The sequence below is a fragment of the Eretmochelys imbricata genome, chromosome 10 (genome assembly GCF_965152235.1).
Source record: "Eretmochelys imbricata isolate rEreImb1 chromosome 10, rEreImb1.hap1, whole genome shotgun sequence".
Taxonomy (NCBI): Eukaryota; Metazoa; Chordata; order Testudines; family Cheloniidae; genus Eretmochelys; species Eretmochelys imbricata.
The window spans coordinates 16,540,892-16,560,882 of NC_135581.1; the positions used below are offsets into that span (position 1 = coordinate 16,540,892).

Sequence of the window (19,991 nt, forward strand, 5' to 3'; positions counted from 1 at the left end):
CAAGTGAGAGAAATTGGATTAAATATGTGATTTTATTGCACTGAAACTTTATACAATAATTTAAACTAATTACTTAAAAACAATGGACTTGGATCATATTTGAGATTGTTGTTCGTGTGTGTTCCATGATCTAGTCAACAATTTTTATGACAGTCGCTTTCAACACACCCAGTTTATTAAAATTCAATTATTGTGAAAAATGTCTAATAGGTGCAACCACCAAATAATTATTTTAATTTTTTGGAGGCAGGGGTTTGTATGTGTGGGTGGATAAGAACTCAGACAACTAGACCTGGTTGAAAATTGTCTGACGGAATGCTTTTCCCCTGGAAAATGCTGATTCCTTGAAATTGAAACATTCTGCAGCAAATTTTGACAATTTTTTAGAAAAAAAATTAAAAGCATTTCGGTGGGTCAGAATGGAATGTTTTCACCATATAAATCAATTTAGTTTTTTGTTTCAAAATGACTCACACTTTTTACATTAAAATACTTTTAAAAATGAAAATGTTAAAAGAAAATAAAAAAGGTTAAAAATTGAAACAATGTTTTGATTGACTTGAATGTTTTTTCTAAAATTTTTTGTTTCATAGGAAATTTCAAAATTGGAGGTTTTATTCCAGTTTGGAACAAAAACAAATTCCATGAACTGGGAATGCTAGTTGCTGACCAGCTCTACAAATAACCTCAGACATCAAAGGATTGTACTGAAGTCAAGTGAAAACATATTATATGATAGCTAAGCGTATGCTAGGGCATCTTACACTTGGTTTCTAGAATTCATGTTACTCGAATGTCCTTGGGGTCTATGCTTCAAAGATGAAGTATTTAGTGTAATTAACAAACAGCACAAAGAGCTTTTACATAAAAAGACAGCCCTTTTGTAATTTGGAAAATACTTTTAATTGATTTCCTACCTGTACGCATAGGGCCAGAGCTAGTGTTTGGCTTGAGTCAAGAGAAGAAGCAGGTCCCCAGTATTGGGAGCTCTTGCAATTTCATCACAAGCCTCGTGATATTTGGTGTGTTTCTTAAAGAATTCCAGCTTTCATTTAAAATAGTATTTCTAGCCCTCATAGATGCAGAGAAAGCTTGGAAGTGTGACATGAGTGAACCCCAAATGTTCACAAAAACAGAAGGGTAAACTATTCTCTTTTAAAAGTCTAATTATTTTTTAAGCCAAATTTATGATGAGACACTGATATGATTTTTGAATGCTTGGATCTGGTGATGTGCGAATCCTTATGACAGCCACATCCTCTCATTCCCACTGGGCCCTGCAGCTCTGTTCCCCCCCCCGGCTTCCCTCTTATGCGGCTTAAACCTTCAATTTATGTCTGCCCATTACCTGGCAATTTTCTTCTAACCCCATTTCTGTCACTCTCTCCAGCTATGTTTATTTCCAATCTCTTTTCTTTCACATTCTCCCTGTTTTATCACCCTCCCCGCCGTGTTTGTGCTCTCCTCAACTTTTTACCACATCTCCTCAGGTTTTTCGTTCTCCTTCTCTTCCCTCTCTTTTTACCTACCCCTTTCCCTATACCCAATCTGCTTGGCCTTATTGTTTTCCCCTCCCACTCTTTCTCATGACTCCTTCCATTTTTGACCCCATTTCTCCTATCCCTCTGTTTTTTGGCCACCTTTTTTAAGATCCTTCATCTGTCCCGTTTTGGGTCCCAGGTGACTGAAGGGTTCCTCATGCTGTATTTGGGAAGTGACGGGCACATCCCCCATCCACAGTCCCTGCTAGTTTTTGACAGCAGTAAGAGCAAAAGGAAAAATGAGAAATGCTGCTGCATTGAGTCCCAGCCCTGCTCTTGGGTTTGGACTTGGTCCCCTCCCTGCAAGTCAAGATCCAAGGAAGCCCTATGTATGACCATTCCCCAGTTCACACAAAAATACCAGGAGAAAAGCCAGCAAGAAAGTCCTAAGATTTTATCAGTCCATAAAATGTAACACCAGGATGTCAAAAATTTGTCAGCTTGTTTAAACATTGCAAAACAGCAGCTGAGCAAGTTCAGTTTCAGAGATTTTGATATATGCAACTCGCATGCGAAAATCTTTCCCAGAACTATATTAACACCCACTCTGTGGGAAATTCAGAGAGGCAAGTACAGTGTCTAAGGGTGGATTTAACACTGCTGGTCTATAAATCCACTGATATGTTTTAGGTGAAAAGTTAGGGTGTGTCAGATTTGTGAAAGATGAAAAACGCTGTTGATGCAATAGATGAAATCTGTGTCAACTGGTAGCATCAGACAGGGAATACACACAACTCTAACAGCTGGGGATCAAAGCAGAGATCTGTTTTCCATGAATTTAAATGATGCAACATTGAATATGGGCTGATCATATGATGTATAGGACATTTTTTCCCTACTACTTGAGATTTAAAGGGATAGTTCAAGGAAATATATAAATAAATAGACAGCTTATACCTGAGTTTATGCAAGTAAATATAAAGCATTAGGGATTAACCTATTCCTAGAGGAAGCTCTCTCCTAGCCCACTAAATAGAGACTGGTTTATGCCTTGAAACATTAGGATTTGAATCCCCTTTTTAAAAATTTTGTCTAATGTAATTGTGATCTCATTGTCCATACAAATATATAAATCCCTTTAAAATCCTGCTAACCTTTTGGTGTTGATCATTGTAGCGTTGTGTGACTCACCCCCAAGGCACCTCCTGCTGGTCATCCAGGGAATTAGCATTCCAGCCTCCAGAGCGCCCTCTGCCAGCCAGTGTCTCGCTTCCCGCTAGGCCCCGAGTCCCTCCTGGACCCCAGCGCCCCCTTTCACACCGGGGTGCTGCCACCTGCAGTACCCCACACAGATCTGGGTCTCCCCTCCCTGGGGAACCCCCAACCCTCTACCCCCACCTCGCCTCAGTCTATGGCCACTGCCAGTCATCACCTAGGCCCTGTTCCCTGGGGGCGACTGCAGTGTAAGTGCCACTCATCATAGGCAAAGGAGGTTTGAACCTGCTGCCTACTCCTGCAACCCCTGTACCTGTTAGGCCTTTGGCCAGACCTGCAGCCTGGGGCTTTTCCAGGCAGGAGCTCTGTAGCTCCCTTGCCCTATTCCCCAGCACTGTTCTATTCCGGTACCTTACTCTGTTCCCAGACAGCCAGGTCCTTCTTTCTCTATCACCAGAGAGAGACTGACCTAGCTCCAGTCTAGCAGCCCCTTTATAGAGCCAGCTGAGGCTACTTGCCCCAATCAGCCCAGCTTTTCCCGTGCCACAGCCCTCTCCCAGGGCTGTTTAAGCCCTTTAAGGCAGGACCGGGTGACCACCCCACTACAATCATATTTTGCGACAATGAATTCTATAGGCTAATTGTGTAATGTAAAAAGTTGTAAAGAATAAAGGTATAAATTTAGGGACCGAGCTAAGCGGCTTCTAGATACTTTACCAAACAACCTTTAACCCTGGGGTTAAAGGTTTACCCTGATATCTTGACCCTGTTGAAGTTTTGAAAGAAAAACCAGCTCTCTTAGTTTTGTGTGTTTTATTACAAATTAATAAAAGGCAAATTTAAAATTAAACTTCTAATTAAAACTATTAAACTTTTACTAAACCAAGTGAGGATTAACCAACACAATTATCAAATCAGAATCATATCCGGAATTGAATTAATAAATCAACAAATTGCCAGTGATATGGAATGAAATCAACAACTGACCAAATAATTAGATGAACACAATCAAGACTTAAACCATGAAATTAATATAACACATGACCAGGTCTGTCTATACTGTTACCTCTTTTGACTGGAGTGGCTAGCCAAATTTGGGGTTTTCTGAGTTCTTCCAGTTAGAAGGAAAAATTAACAATAGTAAGGTATTTTTTTTGATGCAATCTTATTTACAAAGATGATATACAAAATTTGGTTTCCCTGAACACAGTAGGAGAAATGTACTTTGTCTGTTGTTGCAGACAACCCTGCCTTTCCAGCCAGAACTCTGTGCCCAAATAGCTCTCCTTTAGCTTTCTCTCAGAGCCACCTTACCAGAACTTCTGTTATTTAGACGAAGATCCTTGGGACGGGGACAGTCTTTTTGTTCTGTGTTTATACAGCATGTAGTACAATGGTGTTCTTAGTTCGTAAATTATGAGGACGACAGAACTGACTTGAAAACATTGAGGTTTTCAGAGCTGGAACTCTGCATGTGTCCAGGAAAACAAAATCACATAACTATGACATGAAGTTCTGGAATAAAAATAAAAACCAGCATATTCAAGGTCTTGCACTGCCTTTAATGCAACTGTGACAGTGCTGGAAGCTAACAGGTAACACTGATCACACAGGCACCGGTTAGTTCCCCTAGACAAGGCTGATGGGGGATATGCAAGCTAATTAGCTGATCAGGCTGGGAGGGCTGATGAACCAATTAGTCCATGAGTCAAAGGATATAAGAAAGACACGGGAAGGAAGCAAGTGAGAGGACATGGGCTAGCTAGGCTCAGTGTGTGCCACAATCTCAAGGAAGGGCGATCTGTTCCTTTCTTTAAAACAAAATTTGAGGACTTCAGTAACTCAGTCAGAGGTTAAGGGTCTATTAGAGAAGTGGGTGGGTCAGGTTCCGTGGCCTGCACTAGGTCAGACTTGATGATTACAACGATCTCTTCTGACCTTAAAGTGTATGAGTCTATGGAGGAAAGGCTAAAGGCTGAGATGCACTGTAAATAATTTGCTGCACAAGGAGCAGGAATGTAAATAAATCACACAAAGGTGCCACTTACTGGACAGTCAGAGAGGTTTCTGGGGCATCAGAGGCATAGGATTGAGCATTCCCTGTATTATAGCAACGTGAGAAACCTATCTGTTGAACAGGACCATTGATTTATGGATGGCTCTGGGGGAAGGCAAGGAGTGCAGTACCCTGGGTGCCAACTTCCAAGGGGCATTGTACTGCTCAGCCCTTCTTTTTTTTGGGCTTTGCCTGGTGGGCAAAATGCCTAGGGCTGCTTCTGTCCTGATTGGTGAGGGGGATTAGCAAACAGGAGAAGCTGGCCTCTCTACCCTTACAGAGGTCCAGCTGGCTAGAGAACTGGCAGGAAATCCCCCCTCCCTTACTTCTTGCTGCCAGCTGCCCTCTGATTGGAGGATGGCATTGCAATGGATGAAGGGACTGAATGGGTCTGAGCTCCAGGAGGCAGCACATCTGTTTGGCCCCAATGATCCTGTACCATGCTGCATGTGTAGATCAGCCAGCGCCAAAGGGAAAGAGGCTTCAGTTCTGGATCCAGTTCTATTCAGTATCTTCAATGATTTAGATAATGGCATAGAGCAGGGCTGGACAACCTGTGGCTCTTCGGAAGTTAATACGCGGCTCCTTGTACAGGCACCAACTCCACGGCTGGAGCTACAGGCGCCAACTTTCCCATGGGCCGCAGGGTGCTCACTGCTCAACCCCTGGCTCTGCCCCAGATCCTGCCCCCACTCCACCCTTTCCTGCCCCCTCCCCTGAGCCTTCCATGTCCTCGCTCCTCCCCTTTCCCCCCCAGAGCCTCCTGCACACCACGAAGCAGCTGATGAGGAGGAAATGGGAAGCGCCGATTGGTGGGGCTGCTGGTGGGTGGGAGGCACTGGGAGCAGGGTGGGAGCTGACGTATTACTGTGGCTCTTTGGCAATGTATATTGGTAAATTCTGGCTCCTTCTCAGGCTCAGGTTATCCACCCTGGCATATAGAGAGTACGCTTATAAAGTTTGGGGTTGATACCAAGCTGGGAGGGGTTGCAAGTGCTTTGGAGGATAGGATTAAAATTCAAAATTTCATTTTAAGACTAGAGAAATAGTCTGAAGTAAATAGGATGAAATTCAATAAGGACAAATGCAAAGTACTCCACTTAGGGAGGAACAATCAGTTGCACAGATACAAAATGGAAATGACTGCCTAGGAAGGAGTCCGGGGAAAGAGATCTGGGAGTCAAAATGGATCACAAGCTAAATAAGTCAACTGTGTATCACTGTTGCAAAAAAACCAAAACAAAACAAAAAAAACCCCAAATAACATTCTGGTATGTATTAGCAGGAGTGTTGTTAGCAAGACACAAGAAGTAATTCTTCCACTCTACTCTGCGCTGATTAGGCCCACTTGGAGTATTGTGTCCAGTTCTGGGTGCTACATCTCAGGAAAGATTTAGACAAATGGGAGAAAGTCCAGAGGAGAGCAACAAAAATGATTAAAAGGTCTAGAAAATATGATGTATGGAAAAAACTGGGTTTGTTTAGTCTGGAGAAGAGAAGACTGAGGGAGAACACAACAGTTGCCAAGTACATAAAAGGTTGTTACAAAGATGAGGGAGAAAAATTGTTCTCGTTAACCTCTGATGATAGTATAAGAGGCAATAGACTTAAATTGCAAAAGGGCAGTTTAGGTTGGACATTAGGAAAACTTCCTAACTGTCACGGTAGTTAAGCACTGGAATAAATTGCCTAGAGATGTGGAATCTCCATCACTGAAGATTTTTAAGAGTAGTTTGACTGAAACCTTCAGGTATTGTCTTCCTAGACCCAGCTGGCTTGGAAGCAACGGGACCCAGCAATTGGGTCTACTCATAACAGATTCTCAAGTAGTCCATAGATTCAACTATGACATTTTCATGCTCTCTCTTTTTGTGGATTCTTGAGTGACTCTGAAGTCCAAAGCGTGATGCACATGCTCGTGAGCAGATCAGGCAGACAAAGTCATTGGTGAGCATCTTGGTAGCTATAGCAGTGGTATGACACTTTTCTCTTGCGGCTAACAATCATTTCTGTCCTTTTCAAAGGCTTGGAAAACTCTGAGTGTTGTGTGTCGCCACGCTGATCATCTGGTTTTATTGCACCAAAGTGTATGCTGTTCTTGACACTGTCCTTGTAGCGCTTTCTGGGGTGGTCTTGATTCCAATGTCCTTGTGCTAATTCTCCATAGAAAATTTTTCTGGGGAATCGATGTTCAGGCATCCTAATGATGTGTCCAACTGAGCATAGTTGGGCTTTTATCAGCATGGCCTTAATGCTTGTGACATTTGACTTTTGGATATCCTCCAGGTTGGTAATTTTGTCCTGACAGAGGATCCCCATAATGGCATGCAGAGACTGCATATGGCAGGCCTCTAGCTGTTTGATATGCCATTTGTATGGTGTCCAGGTCTCACAGCCATAGAGAAGAGATGTGAGCACAAAAGCATTATAAAGTTTTATTTTGGTTGAGAGGGTTATGTTGTGGGATTTTCAGGACTTTGTTACATAGCTTTCCTAATGACTGAGAAGCTTTCTGTATCCTGTTCATGATCTCTTTGTCAAGAGATCCAGCACTGGAAATGTTGCTGCCGCGAGAGGTAAAATTGTCAACTTGCTTTAGTTGGGTTCCACTGGTGGAGATGCCAGGGGGATATGGCCTGGAGGGGTGAAGATGACTGATGCAACACCACAGTTTTCTCCAGGCTGATTGTGAGGCCAAATAATTTTGATGCTTCAGTGAAGTGATCTACGATGCACTGGAGATCTCCCTGTGTGTGTGCTAGGAGGGCACAGTCATCCGCAAAGAGTGCTTCTCTTATTAGTAAAAACAACAAGGAGTCCGGTGGCACCTTAAAGACTAACAGATTTAGTCTTTAAGGTGCCACCGGACTCCTTGTTGTTTTTGTGGATACAGACTAACATGGCTATCCCCGATCTCTTATCAGTAGTTCTGTTACTTTTGTTTTTGCTTTATGCCTTATAAGACTGAAGACTGAGCTGTCATGTCTGTATCTGATGTATATGCCTCTGTTGAGCCCATCTGTAGCATGGTTGAGAACTTGGGTGAAGAAGAGGTTGAACAGTACAGGGGCAAGGACACAGCCTTGTTTGACTCCATTTGAAACTGGAAAGGAGTCAGTGAGATCTCCATTAAAAAGTACCTGACCTTGCATCCCTTCATGAAATAAACGAATGATATTTACCAGTTTTGGTGGGCAACCAAGTTTGCTGACAATCATCCATAATCCTTCTCTGTTGACTGTATCAAATGCTTTTGTCAAATCAATAAAGACGCTGAACAGATCCAGGTTTTGTTAGATACATTTTTCTTATATTTGCCTGATACTGAAAATCATGTCTATGGTACTATGACCAGGTCTGAATCAGCACTGAGTCTCAGGTAGATTGGCTTCTGAGACAGATGAAATCAGTCAGTTCAGGAGGACACGAGGAAAGATTTTTTTCCAGTGACAGATAGGAGAGAGATCCCACGGTAGTTATCACAGACTATTTTACTGTTTTTTTTTTAATAAAGGAATAATTGTGGCATCTTTGAAGTCTTGTGGCATTTCTTTGTTGTCCCAGATGTCAGTAAGGATCTTCCGGAGTGTTATCATCATCTTTGGACCCGCAGATTTATATATTTCTGCCAGTATTCCATCTCTGACCAAGGAATTCCTTGAGCTCATCATACTGATTGTCTTTTCCATTTCTTCAAGTGAGGGTGGTGAGTCAAGGTGGTGCTGAATAGGCTTTTGAGGTATCTGGTTAATAGCACTTGTTTCAATTGAGGATGGTCCGTTCAGTAGTTGGCTGAAGTATTCAACCCATCTCTGTTCCATGCCATGTTTATCTTTGGTGACTGTCCTATCATCAGCCATCATAAGTGAACCTGTGCCCACCTTTGAAGGTCCATAGACTTGCTTCAAGGAATCAAAGAACTTATTTGTTTCCACATACATATGAGTGTCCTCTGCTACCTTCTCCCACCATTTATCTTGTATTACGTGTAGTTGTCTTTCTGTCGTGCTTTGCAGGAGTTTGAATCTGTCTCTCTTTGAGGTGGACTGAATATAATTTTGCCAGTTTTGGAAAGCCTCATTTTTTTTTATTTCAATGACACCTTGCCAGCTGTTATCATCTTTATCTACTCTTGCACTGAGGTCTCAGAGGATGATTCGTTTGTCATTTTGAGGTGTTGACTTGATGAGAGAGTTGAGACCAGAACAGAACCATGCCTTAGCATCGTCAGGGCTAGTGAAGGGAGACACATATGCACTGATGATGGTAGCAAATCACAACTTATTTAGATTTAATTGGAATTTAATTGGAACTTAAATTGGAATTTCATGAGTCTTTTGTTGATGCTGATTGGGAAGTCTTCAAGACATTGCAAGAGAGTTTGGTCTTGATGGCAATTCCCACTCCATGGATTCTATCTTCGTGTGGTTCTTTTCCCTTCCAAAAGAAGGTATAACTACCAGCCGGTTCTGAAATAATGCCCTTGTCTGCCAATCTAGTTTCACTGAGTGCTGCAATGTCAATGTCATGCTGGGCTAGCTCTTTTGAAAGGAGAGCTGTTCTTCTTTCAAATCAAGTGGTATCATCTTTGTCTATCATAGTCTGATATTCCAAGTAGCAATCTTTAGTACTGGTGTCCATACAAAGGGGCACTGAGTCAAGTTATAAGTAGCATTAATGTAGTATTATATAAACCATTAATAATCATAATTTTACAGACAAATTGTAAAGATTACTCTGTACAGACAGAGCTGTCACTCAAAGGACATTTTGAATCAGTCAAACTTACAAAAAACAACATGCAAGAAATGTCTTACTGAAAAATGACACAGGAAACATTTAAAAGGGAGAGAAAATGCTTCTAAATCTTTAAATAGGAGTCAGTCACCATCTAACACAGAACATACTGCAGTCTGGATTTGCAACCTCATATATATCCAGATTCAAACACCGTTATTCATACTGTGTAATATCTTACCTTGAGAGTAGCCCAACTGATTTCAATGGGACCATTTGGGATCTATATACACCTGGACTTTGGGAAATCTCAGATCACTATCTGGACTTTACATCTCTGGCCCATTTCTACTTAATATTACATCTTTTAAACTTTTGGGGTGAAATCTTGGGGCAAAACTTCCATTGACTTCAGTGAGGCCAGGGTTTCATCCTTGGTGCCCACGTTTGCTAGCTAGAAGTGCATATTTTATGCAATTGCTGGAAAATTCTGCATCTCTCAGAACCGTGCAATTAGTTTGAATTGCATTTTCTCACAAGACTCCTGTGAACATATGTCCAGTCTCTCTGGCAATGTTCCCTCTAATTTTTGACAGGCTGTGTGCGCAAAAAATGTCTTCTGTGCAAATTGTTGTGCTTCTGTGCAAATTTTTGTGTATGTGGTGTTTTGCTGTATGCGCAGGGTTTAGGATCTATGTGCGCGCGTACACGTGTACAGCTTAGAGGGAACAGTGCTCTCTGGAACTGCTACCAAAGAAATCTGAGCAAACTACCACTAATGTCAATGATAGTCTCTCCCTTGATTTTAGTTGACAGTTGAATTGGACCCATATTGAATTCAGCTGGACTTTATCAGCATGAAAGGGTATTGCTTGCTTGTGGGTCTGCTGATTTCTAGAATCATCTTTCCTTCCTACTTGTAATGGCAGCAAAGAGAAAATTTAGATCAAGAAGTGAAAACAGTTATTTGCAAAATCTTTTTGGCAAATGCATTCTCTTCAACTTTAGGCTTTATTTTTTTTCTGTGCAAACAGTTGTTTCTTGACATCACTATATAAAGACGTTGGGAATAATTTTCTTTTTAGGATGATAGTCCATCTCTTTTACCCATCAAGGATAATATCTGGAGTCTCTTAAAATAACTGTAAAAAAAAAAAAAAAAACCCAACAAACAACCAAATAAGAGGCTCAATATACAATGCCAATTAATTGAAGCAATTCTTATTACAATAATACAGTGTAAAAAATGTTTGGAACCTCAGTTAGGAGAAACAGTTGTATCCCCATTTTATCTATTAATTACATTGCAACTTTGCTTCATTTTTCAAAACCCTAACCCTAACCCAAAGGTTGAACTGTATGTGCATTCTGGGCCTGATTTACTGTCCAACCTGCAGGCTCCAACTGGCAGGAAGTCTTCACCTCTGTCACAGCCTTGACCTGGCAAAGCACCTAAACATATGCACAGATTAAGTACAGAGATAGTACATAACTTTTAACATATGAGTAGTCCCACTGAAGTCACATCAAGTGAAGAAGGGCTTCCTTACTCAATGCATGCCTATTAAAATAATATATTAAATGAAGTAGGGAAGAGCTGCATTGAAGCATGCTTGAACACTGCTTGAGCATGCTTGAACACTGCATCTTTGGTTCATTTAAAACTTTGGTAAACAGTGCTCTCATTTTTATCTTGGAATCCATTTGTCTGAACCCTGCTATACCTGGATGCTGATGATACCCATGTACACTGTGCTTTACTATTTAAAGTTTTTATAACCTGATGGTAACATGTGACTAAGAGACATGTACTAGAATCTCTTGTAAATTTTGATTCCAGCAAAAACACATAATATTGGGTACTACGCCTCCAAAAGAGCTTTGCTATTTATTCTTTCTGAAGCATGGAGCCCTTAATTAATAAAAACATACACCTGTATAGCACTTTTCATCCTCTCAAAACACATTACAATCTGTGAACTTTCTTGTGCATGTATTTGTTAGGTGCTGCTGTTAAGCTAATTGAGCTAAACACTAAAACAGCTGGAATGAATAGCTATTTACATTAAGCAATGACTCTCTCCAAAGTTGGAAAATATGGGATTCTAATTTGAAACAACATTCTTATAAAAATATACAATCAATGACTTGTTTTGTAATGACTGGTTACCTGAGGATTTTTTTTTTTTAAAAAAGAACTGTCCTTTTGGTCCAAATTCCATTTTTCTAATAGCAACCTATTTAAAAGGAAAAATAAGGAATGTAAAATTATTACAGCATTTTTTCCTAAAGGAAGGTATGTAGTTATATAGTTATTACTATGTCTCTCCAATTAGCTCCAGCCATTGCTTAATTTGTAATGAAAGAGGTGCTGGGCTTCAATCAATTTTTTTTTTACATAACTTTATGCAACAAGCCCAGAGGTGCCGGGGCTATGAATTGCCAACCTGAGAGGTGCCAGGGCTCAGCCCTGATAAGCCCTGGCACAATTTAAGCACTGACCCTGGCCCCGGGTGACATCAGGATGACATTGTAAGGACATTAGGGTCAATTGTAGTTCAGTTGTACTTGTTGAAATTAATTTGTTGCGGACTTGATGGGTACCAGAACAGATGATAGTTTTTAAGATGATATTTTTCAGAGCACTATGAGGTTGTTTGTAAAATTATGCAAGTTTGTTACATAAATGATTTACAAAATTTAACCGATGAGTAATGCCGTTCTTCATAAGTGCCATATCTTTCTGTGATAAGAACTTGTAATGGTGGCAGGAAATCCAGAAGGAGAAGGGGATGGGGAGGAGAGAGAAATTGTCTGGGAGTCACTGGCATAGTGATGGTAACATAAACCATGAGGATAGATTAGGCTGCCTAGAACTGAAGCACACAGAGAGAAGTGATGAGGGGACAGCACTGAACCCTGTGGGACCCTGACAGAATGTGGAAGCGAGGAAGCAGAGATGCTGAAAGAAAAGTTGCAAGTAGAAAGAGATTCTATGCAGAAGATGGTGGAGGGTCATAGAAGTCACAAGAGGATAAGACAGAGGGAGCAGGTACTGGTGTTGGCAGATAAGAGTAGGACTGATGCTTCAGATTCTGTAATCAGGCTGACGGAGAGTGCAAGGGAGGAGGAAGCTCACATCAGATAGGCACCAAACACTACCTTGGTTTGGTAGGGAAGGGGGGAGAGCTGAACAAGATGATCAACCTCACAGAATTTTTCACCTAGGAAAAGGGAGAGACACACCCACAAGAGACAGAGATATTAGTCACATAGCTCAGTGCACTTCTAGAAGATGCTCAGATACTGGTGATTGGCTGCGGTATAAGAACATGAACAGAAACTATAGAGGAGGCAGTCTGCATGGATGTCCCTTCCTCACACTTAAAAATAATGCCATGAGTGCAAGAGACAAATATAGGTGAGATAAAATGATTCTTTTGTAAGCAGAAATTGGTAGCCAGATATTCTTTAACCATCTAACTTCCTCCTTGGCTCCCTCTATGAAAGAAAAGTAGTATTCATTGAAAGATCCTGGATAGATACACACCTAAAGGATTTTGCTTGCATTAAAAAGCTTCTGGCTTTTGCTACTTCTTGAGCAAGTTTCTTTAAATCATCTCCTTCGAAGAAAGGAAAAACTGGATCCTAAAATATAAAATTAAAACGTTGTTGCTAGAATCTACAGCAATTGCTTACAAATCTTAGGGCAGCAAATGTAAATAACTGAACCCAAACTTCTGAACTTCACACTCACCAGATCCAGACAAGATCTTCTATTTATGAAGAGATAGAACAGAGTGTTTAACTCCAAATTCTACTTGAGGTGGATCTGGTCTTTATTTTTATGACACATTTCTATTGCAATAGTGCCTGGAGGCCTCAATCAGGTTGGAGACCCAGTATGTTAAGCACAGTAAAAACACAGTAAATGACAGTCCCTGTCCTAAATATTTTATAATCTAAACCCAAGACATAATAGATGGATAAAACATAAATAGGTGGTAGTGAGGACAGCAGAACTTTGATAAAACTCAGGGGTATTCAGATCCAGGGTTTTGGTTTGCTCTCATTTCCAAATTCTTTTGCATCTTACACTCCTTCGATGGCTTCATTCACCTCCTCAGTGTGGCTGGGCAATAGGTATAGCCAGACATTAAATTTTGTTGTTCGGATCCCAAAACATCTCAGTGCAAGATACCTTGGGAGTCTTATATTTTATTTTTTTAAAATGTAGTTTAGATCTGGAAGAAAATATACATTCCATAAAGAAACACAATCCAAATAACTATTGAACATACATCATCATCATCAAACCCTTCTGTCAACATTCTGTGTGCTGCTAACTGTCCATCCATGTCTCCAATACAGCGATGGTAGCGTCCTCCTGTTTGAGAGGCCAGCTTCTTCAGAAATTCATTAGCTCTTCTGTTGACAATGAAGCAGTAAATTACCAGTAATGACTGCTCTTGAGCATTAATAGAGTCTTACTGTCAGGGACTCTTGTATTTCTAAGCATGCAGTTTGGGGAGTAAGCTTAGAAATGATTTAGATATTTGTAGAGTCTTTTCCAGCTATGGGGGGATATATAAATTATATAATAATACTTAGTAATCATAAACTACAAAGGCTGGTTACTTTTGACCAACAGTTATAAGGACAGCATAGCAATAAGCACTGGAACCCAGACTTCTAGGCAGAAATGTGTGGATTTACATACTGGAGAAAAATATCACAGGTACAATAAGTAACTTATTTTATTGCCATAGTAAGTCATTTAATAGATCTCTATCTCTAGGGCCAGGTCCTCCACAAGTGTAAACTGTCGTAACTCCCATTGAAGTCAACGGAGCTATGACAATTTACACAAATTGAGGAGCTGGCCCCTAAAGTCTACACCAAAAATGAAGACACTGAGATTTAATTTCAGTCTAAGTTAGGGTCAGAAAAGTTATATTAAATATAAGAACATACGAAGGGCCCTACTGGGTCAGACCAAAAGTCCATCTAGCCCAGTATCCTGTCTTCCAACAGTGGCCAGTGCCAGGTGCCCCAGAAGGAATGAACAGAACAAGTAATCATCAAGTGATCCATTACCTGTCACTCATTCCTAGCTTCTGGCAAACAGAGGCTAGGGATACCCTCCCTGCCCATCCTGGCTAATAGCCATTGATGGACCTATCCTCCATGAACTTATCTATTTCTTTTTTTAACCTGTTACGGTCTTGGCCTTCACAACATCCTCTGGCAAAGAGTTCCGCAGGCTGACTGTGCTTTGTGTGAAGAAATACTTCCTTTTATTTGTTTTAAACCTGCTGCCTATTAATTTCATTTGGTGACTCCTAGTTTTTGTGTTTTGAGAAGTAGTAAACAACACTTCCTTATCTATTTTCTCTACACCAGTCATGATTTTATAGATCTCAATCATATCTCCCCTTAGCCATCTCTTTTCCAAGCTGAAAAGTCCCAGTCTTATTACTCTCTCCTCATACAGAAGCCATTCCATACCCCTAATAATTTTTGTTGCCCTTTTCTGAACCTTTTCCAATTCCAATATATCTTTTTTGAGATAGGGCAACAACATCTGCACACAGTATTGATGTGGGCGTACCATGGATTTATATAGAGGCAACATGATATTTTCTGTCCTATTATCTATCCCTTTCTTAATGATTCCCAGCATTCTGTCACTTTTTTGACTGTTACTGCACATCGAGTGGATGTTTTCAGAGAACTATCCACAAGGACTCCAAGATCCCTTTCTTGAGTGGTAACAGCTAATTTAGACCCCATCATTTTATATGTATAGTTGGGATGATATACTATTAATAAAGGACACAAATGTCATATGTTACACATTAAGAGACTTGCTCAGTTTACAACATAAGGTTTGTTTTTAAACAGCCATAATTGCTGGCTCAACCTATTATCTGAATCTGTAAATCAAGGTATGTGTTAAGTCACCACAACACTCCACATCCAGAGTTTCAGGAAAACAAGAAACGCAAAACATGACTGTGATGCTGGCAGGCCAGGTGCCAGCTAATGCTATGGCATCCATGTCTCAACTGGACACTAACAGATACAGAACTGGAATCTGTCTGCCTCACTTGTGGGTTAATATTGATAAAATAGGTAGGTATTACAATTATAAGAGAGTTTAGTGTTTGGACTCTACTGATTGCTTGAGTTGCTGCATCCATTAATCTTGCTTGTTAATATCTGTGTTCCATATTGTAATGTAATATATGAGACTCCATTGTGAGCCTCTGTAGCTGTGAATCATTACACAGGAGACAGACACTAATTATAGTCTAGTCTACACCAGAAAATTAAGTTGGCTTAACTATGTTGCTCGCGAATGTGAAAAATCCACACACCTAAGTGTGTAGTTAAATCGACCTAACTGCCAGAGTAGACAGAACTAGGTCAATGGAAAAATTCTTCCATTGACCTAGTTACCGCCTCTTGGGAAGGTGTATTACCTACACCGATTGGAGAATCCCTCCCATCAGTGTAGGTAGCGTCTACAGACTTATTACTGTTCTGCTCTAGTCCTATTAGCTCAGTTGGAAGCTCAGAGCACATGGCAGGAGGGGGATAAAAATCCCAGACAAAAGGAACAAGGTATCTCTATGCTGCTTGGACTCTGGGGATGCAAGGTGTTTCTAGGCATAAGCAAGAGATCCTTAGAGGTTTAGCCTAGGTTAGCCCTAAAGGACAAATAGAGATGACTGGTTATAGAAGCCTTTATTACTTTTTGAAACCTAAGACTAACTCATTTGTGTGTCTGTTTGGAGAGTTATTTATAAGGTTAAAGCAAGCAATTTCCTTTTCCTATCTAATAAATCTTCATATTGTTTACTATAGGATTAGTTACAAGCACTGTAGGTGTCAGACCTAAAGCGCAATTGACCTGTGGTGACTATTCCTTTGGGATCAGGAGTAACCTGAATATTACTGTGCTTAGTATAAAGGGCCAGCTATCACAGAGCTGTGCTCACCTGTGTGGCAAGACAGACCCGAGTATGCAAGGAGTCTCTGCCTGTGACTCCATTTAAGACTGTTAAAGTGCTTGAGGAGTTTGCAGTTGGCTGATGAAATCTAAGTTTAGAACTCATAACCAATCAGGAGTTTGTGCCCTGGTTTTTAACAGTCTACCCTGATGTTGGTACTCATGCTGTTGTGTTACCATTGGGAGCATTACAATGACAATACCTAAACTAGTAATTTTAATGAATTTCATATTATTCTGTAAAGTAATATATACCTGTCTGAACAGTTAAAAGAAATGGTGTGGATTTTAGTAGTTTGTTTCATTCTAATCTTTTCAACTTCTTTTAGAATGAGACTGCAGCTGGTGTCTGGCTTTCCATCGGTCAGAACATACAGTGCCTCTATATCTTGAAAACAGAAAGCTTTCTGAAAAAGCAGAAAATGAATTTAAACATTGGGGTATCACTTAAACAGCATTTTCACTTCTTTATTGTAATGTTTTCTAAATCCTGTTTACTTAGGTAACTGTACACAAATCATATCAACATTCATGGAATAGAAAATGACTATATTGAATATGAAAAGGATCTTAGTTACTGTTTAGAAAGGATATAACTTTTTTTCTAAATTGATAGAATGTTCGTAACATAAGACAATAAACCCAGGGAAAAATAATCTTCCGAGACTGTCTCAGTGAATTAGACTAGGTAGGAAGACTAGTTGGTCCTGATTTTGAAAGCTTCTGACTTCAGCTAAGCTAGTAAGTCCCCCATTGACTTCAGTTGAACTTCTAGGGACTCAACCTTTGAAAATCAGAATATTATGACTTGGCAGGTATTTCACTAAGAAAACTTGTACTGGGACGATGGGACTGAGATCATATTCTACTAGATCCAGTGCAGCCTTACCTAAGATAGTCTTACAAAACTCCCAATTGGCGGCAATCTGGAGTTAGATTTACATTTCGCCAGTAATACTCTCTTGACTTGTTTTCCAGAACTGATTCCAATTTAGGGATCGTAGGATCCCTAATTAGCCCTCTACATATTCACCTCTTAAGAGTTAATCTTTCATAGTATTCTGGCAATTCTCACAAGAGAAAGAAGGGATACTTATTAGTTACTTGTTTCAGGGTAGAAGCCGTGTTGGTCTGTATCCGCAAAAAGAAAAGAAAAGGAGTACTTGTGGCACCTTAGAGACTAACAAATTTATTTGAGCATAAGCTTTCGTGAGCTGTAGCTAAAGCTTATGCTCAAATAAATTTGTTAGTCTCTAAGGTGCCACAAGTACTCCTTTTCTTTTTATTAGTTACTGTACTTCAAGTGATTGCCCATATAGATTCACACTTCTCATCTACTTTTTCCACTTCTTTGAAGCCTTTAGGTGAATGTTTGATTACGTGGAAAAAGGAAGCAGAGTGGATATGGCACTTTATATATTGTCAGGTGTGACAGTTTGGATCCACAAAGCAGCATGTACATGGCCCAGTGACCCTGCTTTTCTAGGGGGCTCCAACTTGTCCCCAACCACATGTAATATCCCAAACAAGTGGCATTACAAGGGCTCTCCTCTTGAAGAACTAGTTATGGGCATGTTATCTCTTTTTTCTAAACTTTGGTTGAATGTGCAGAGGGTTAGTGGATAAGTGCATTAATCTAAAAGAATGAAACATTTTAGGTTTCTGCTGACTCCAATACTAAATGACGTTTCCAAACACCTCTGAACTTTGGGGTAAGGACTGGATCCAAATGTGGCTTGGATCCCAGATCTGTTCAATATATTACACATTTTTCAAGAGTTTTGTGCTAAATTAGCACTTAACTGACACTACTGCTGGAAAATAATTTGGTTATGTAAAGCAATGTTTTTATTATCATAATACACATTTTGCCTCAGTATGATGTACAGTTAACTAACCTGCAAAGCCTTAAGGACGCATGTAGTGCCATGAGCTTGGAATTTTGACACCCATTGTACAGCATCATGACATGTTTCATCTGTAGCCTCTACAAGAAACTCCTGCCAAGTGTCTACATCTTCTGCAAATCTCAGCAGGTTAAACCTGGCAAGAAAGATGTAATTCTGTTATTGACAATGCCAATATCAGCATCCTAATACACAATTATATTTTAGTGTCAAATGTCAGCACCTATGTGTTCTATTTTTTATATTTAGGTTAAGTTTGGGAGGAATAATACTCTTGTGGGTAAGGCACAGGATTGGGACTGAGGAGACCTGAGTTCAGTTCCTAGCTCTGCCATAGACTCACTGTGTGACCATGGGTAAATTACTTAATCTCTTCATCCCTTAGTTCTCCCCACCTACAAAATGTATCTATGCAAACTATATGTTACAATATTTCCTTTCTCAGACCCTTTTACTGTCTCTTCTATTTAGATTGTCAGCATATTAGTGCAGGTATCATCTCTTAATAGTGTGTTTGCAAAGTGCTTAACACAGTGGGGCTCTGAACTCACATGGGGCCTCTAGCTGCTACTGTAATACAAATAATAAATTGGAAGTTCATTTCATCCAAGTGGTCTTATACGTTACTGTTACTTTCAGTCCCCAATGGCTGCCATCTTGCTGGCCTACAGATTTTCACGGTTTCCCAGCTGATGATAGCTAGCATCTGGACTGTACTTTATTGGGTTGGGCTTGCGCAGGCTTTCCACTGAGTTTCCTGGTGGGTACTCCCTTCTCTCTCTCTCTCTTCTGAGTCCTGAGTTGTGTTTTTCCTTCCATCAGAGAACAGCTCACAACACTTATTCAAATGGTGCCCTCTGAAAGATTGCAAACTAACTGGACTGTCCAAGTCTATTCTGAGGCATGGTCTCCCTCTCATACTAGCACTGCTTTAAAAAGCAATGCCAGTGTATGTTCTGTATACTGAGACCTGTTCAATCTCTATTATCTGAATGGGTGATTTTTAAAAAAGTTTGGCTAATCAAGGTTTTTGATCAAATTATCTTTGTAAACAACAGATGCTGGGGGACAAAACTATTTTGGATAAGAGGTCATTTCAGATAAATGAGATTCAAATAATCAAGGATGTACTGCTTTACATCCTTTGAAAAGATGTAAGATTTAATAGATACTGGTTTAAAAAATCATATATTCTGTACTAGTTACTAATAACTGCTCCTATTGTGTTTCAATACCATTTAATTAGCTATTTAGCATTATACCACTTTCAGTCATCAGCTTTTCACACATACCTAGCATTATTCTTTCTTAGCTGTTCCCAGATGAGGGAGGTAAGCTCTTTTGTGACCTGTTGCAAATAAGGGTCCATGGAACCAGATGTATCAATCAAAATGCATACTTTTGTCTCCAAAATGGTGCCAAATAATCGCCGGCTTCCTAGTCCAGAACATGAGATTTAGAGCATGGTAGCAGTTCATAGACTCATTTTATAAATATACCATTTCAGCTGAGATTATCAGTTCAATTTTCCATTGTTTGCAGCATTGTTGTACTGTAGTTGTATTGGGCCAGGATATTAG

General features: G+C 40.1%; 2 protein-coding genes across 2 annotated transcripts in view; both read right to left on the reverse strand.

Annotated features, from left to right (window-relative positions):
- LOC144271404 (putative short-chain dehydrogenase/reductase family 42E member 2) overlaps positions 1–8,693 on the reverse strand; it is a 51,437-nt gene extending 42,744 nt beyond the window's left edge. Inside the window, exons 1-2 of the mRNA XM_077828745.1 lie at positions 8,248–8,693; positions 7,898–8,025 (exon numbers count right to left, since the gene is read on the reverse strand). Coding sequence (XP_077684871.1) covers positions 7,898–8,025; positions 8,248–8,693 — 574 coding nt within the window. The remainder of the gene's footprint in view (positions 1–7,897; positions 8,026–8,247) is intronic.
- A 1,877-nt stretch (positions 8,694–10,570) lies between these two features.
- VWA3A (von Willebrand factor A domain containing 3A) overlaps positions 10,571–19,991 on the reverse strand; it is a 60,363-nt gene continuing 50,942 nt past the window's right edge. Inside the window, exons 27-32 of the mRNA XM_077828461.1 lie at positions 19,704–19,848; positions 18,403–18,547; positions 16,760–16,911; positions 13,791–13,917; positions 13,040–13,137; positions 10,571–10,631 (exon numbers count right to left, since the gene is read on the reverse strand). Coding sequence (XP_077684587.1) covers positions 10,571–10,631; positions 13,040–13,137; positions 13,791–13,917; positions 16,760–16,911; positions 18,403–18,547; positions 19,704–19,848 — 728 coding nt within the window. The remainder of the gene's footprint in view (positions 10,632–13,039; positions 13,138–13,790; positions 13,918–16,759; positions 16,912–18,402; positions 18,548–19,703; positions 19,849–19,991) is intronic.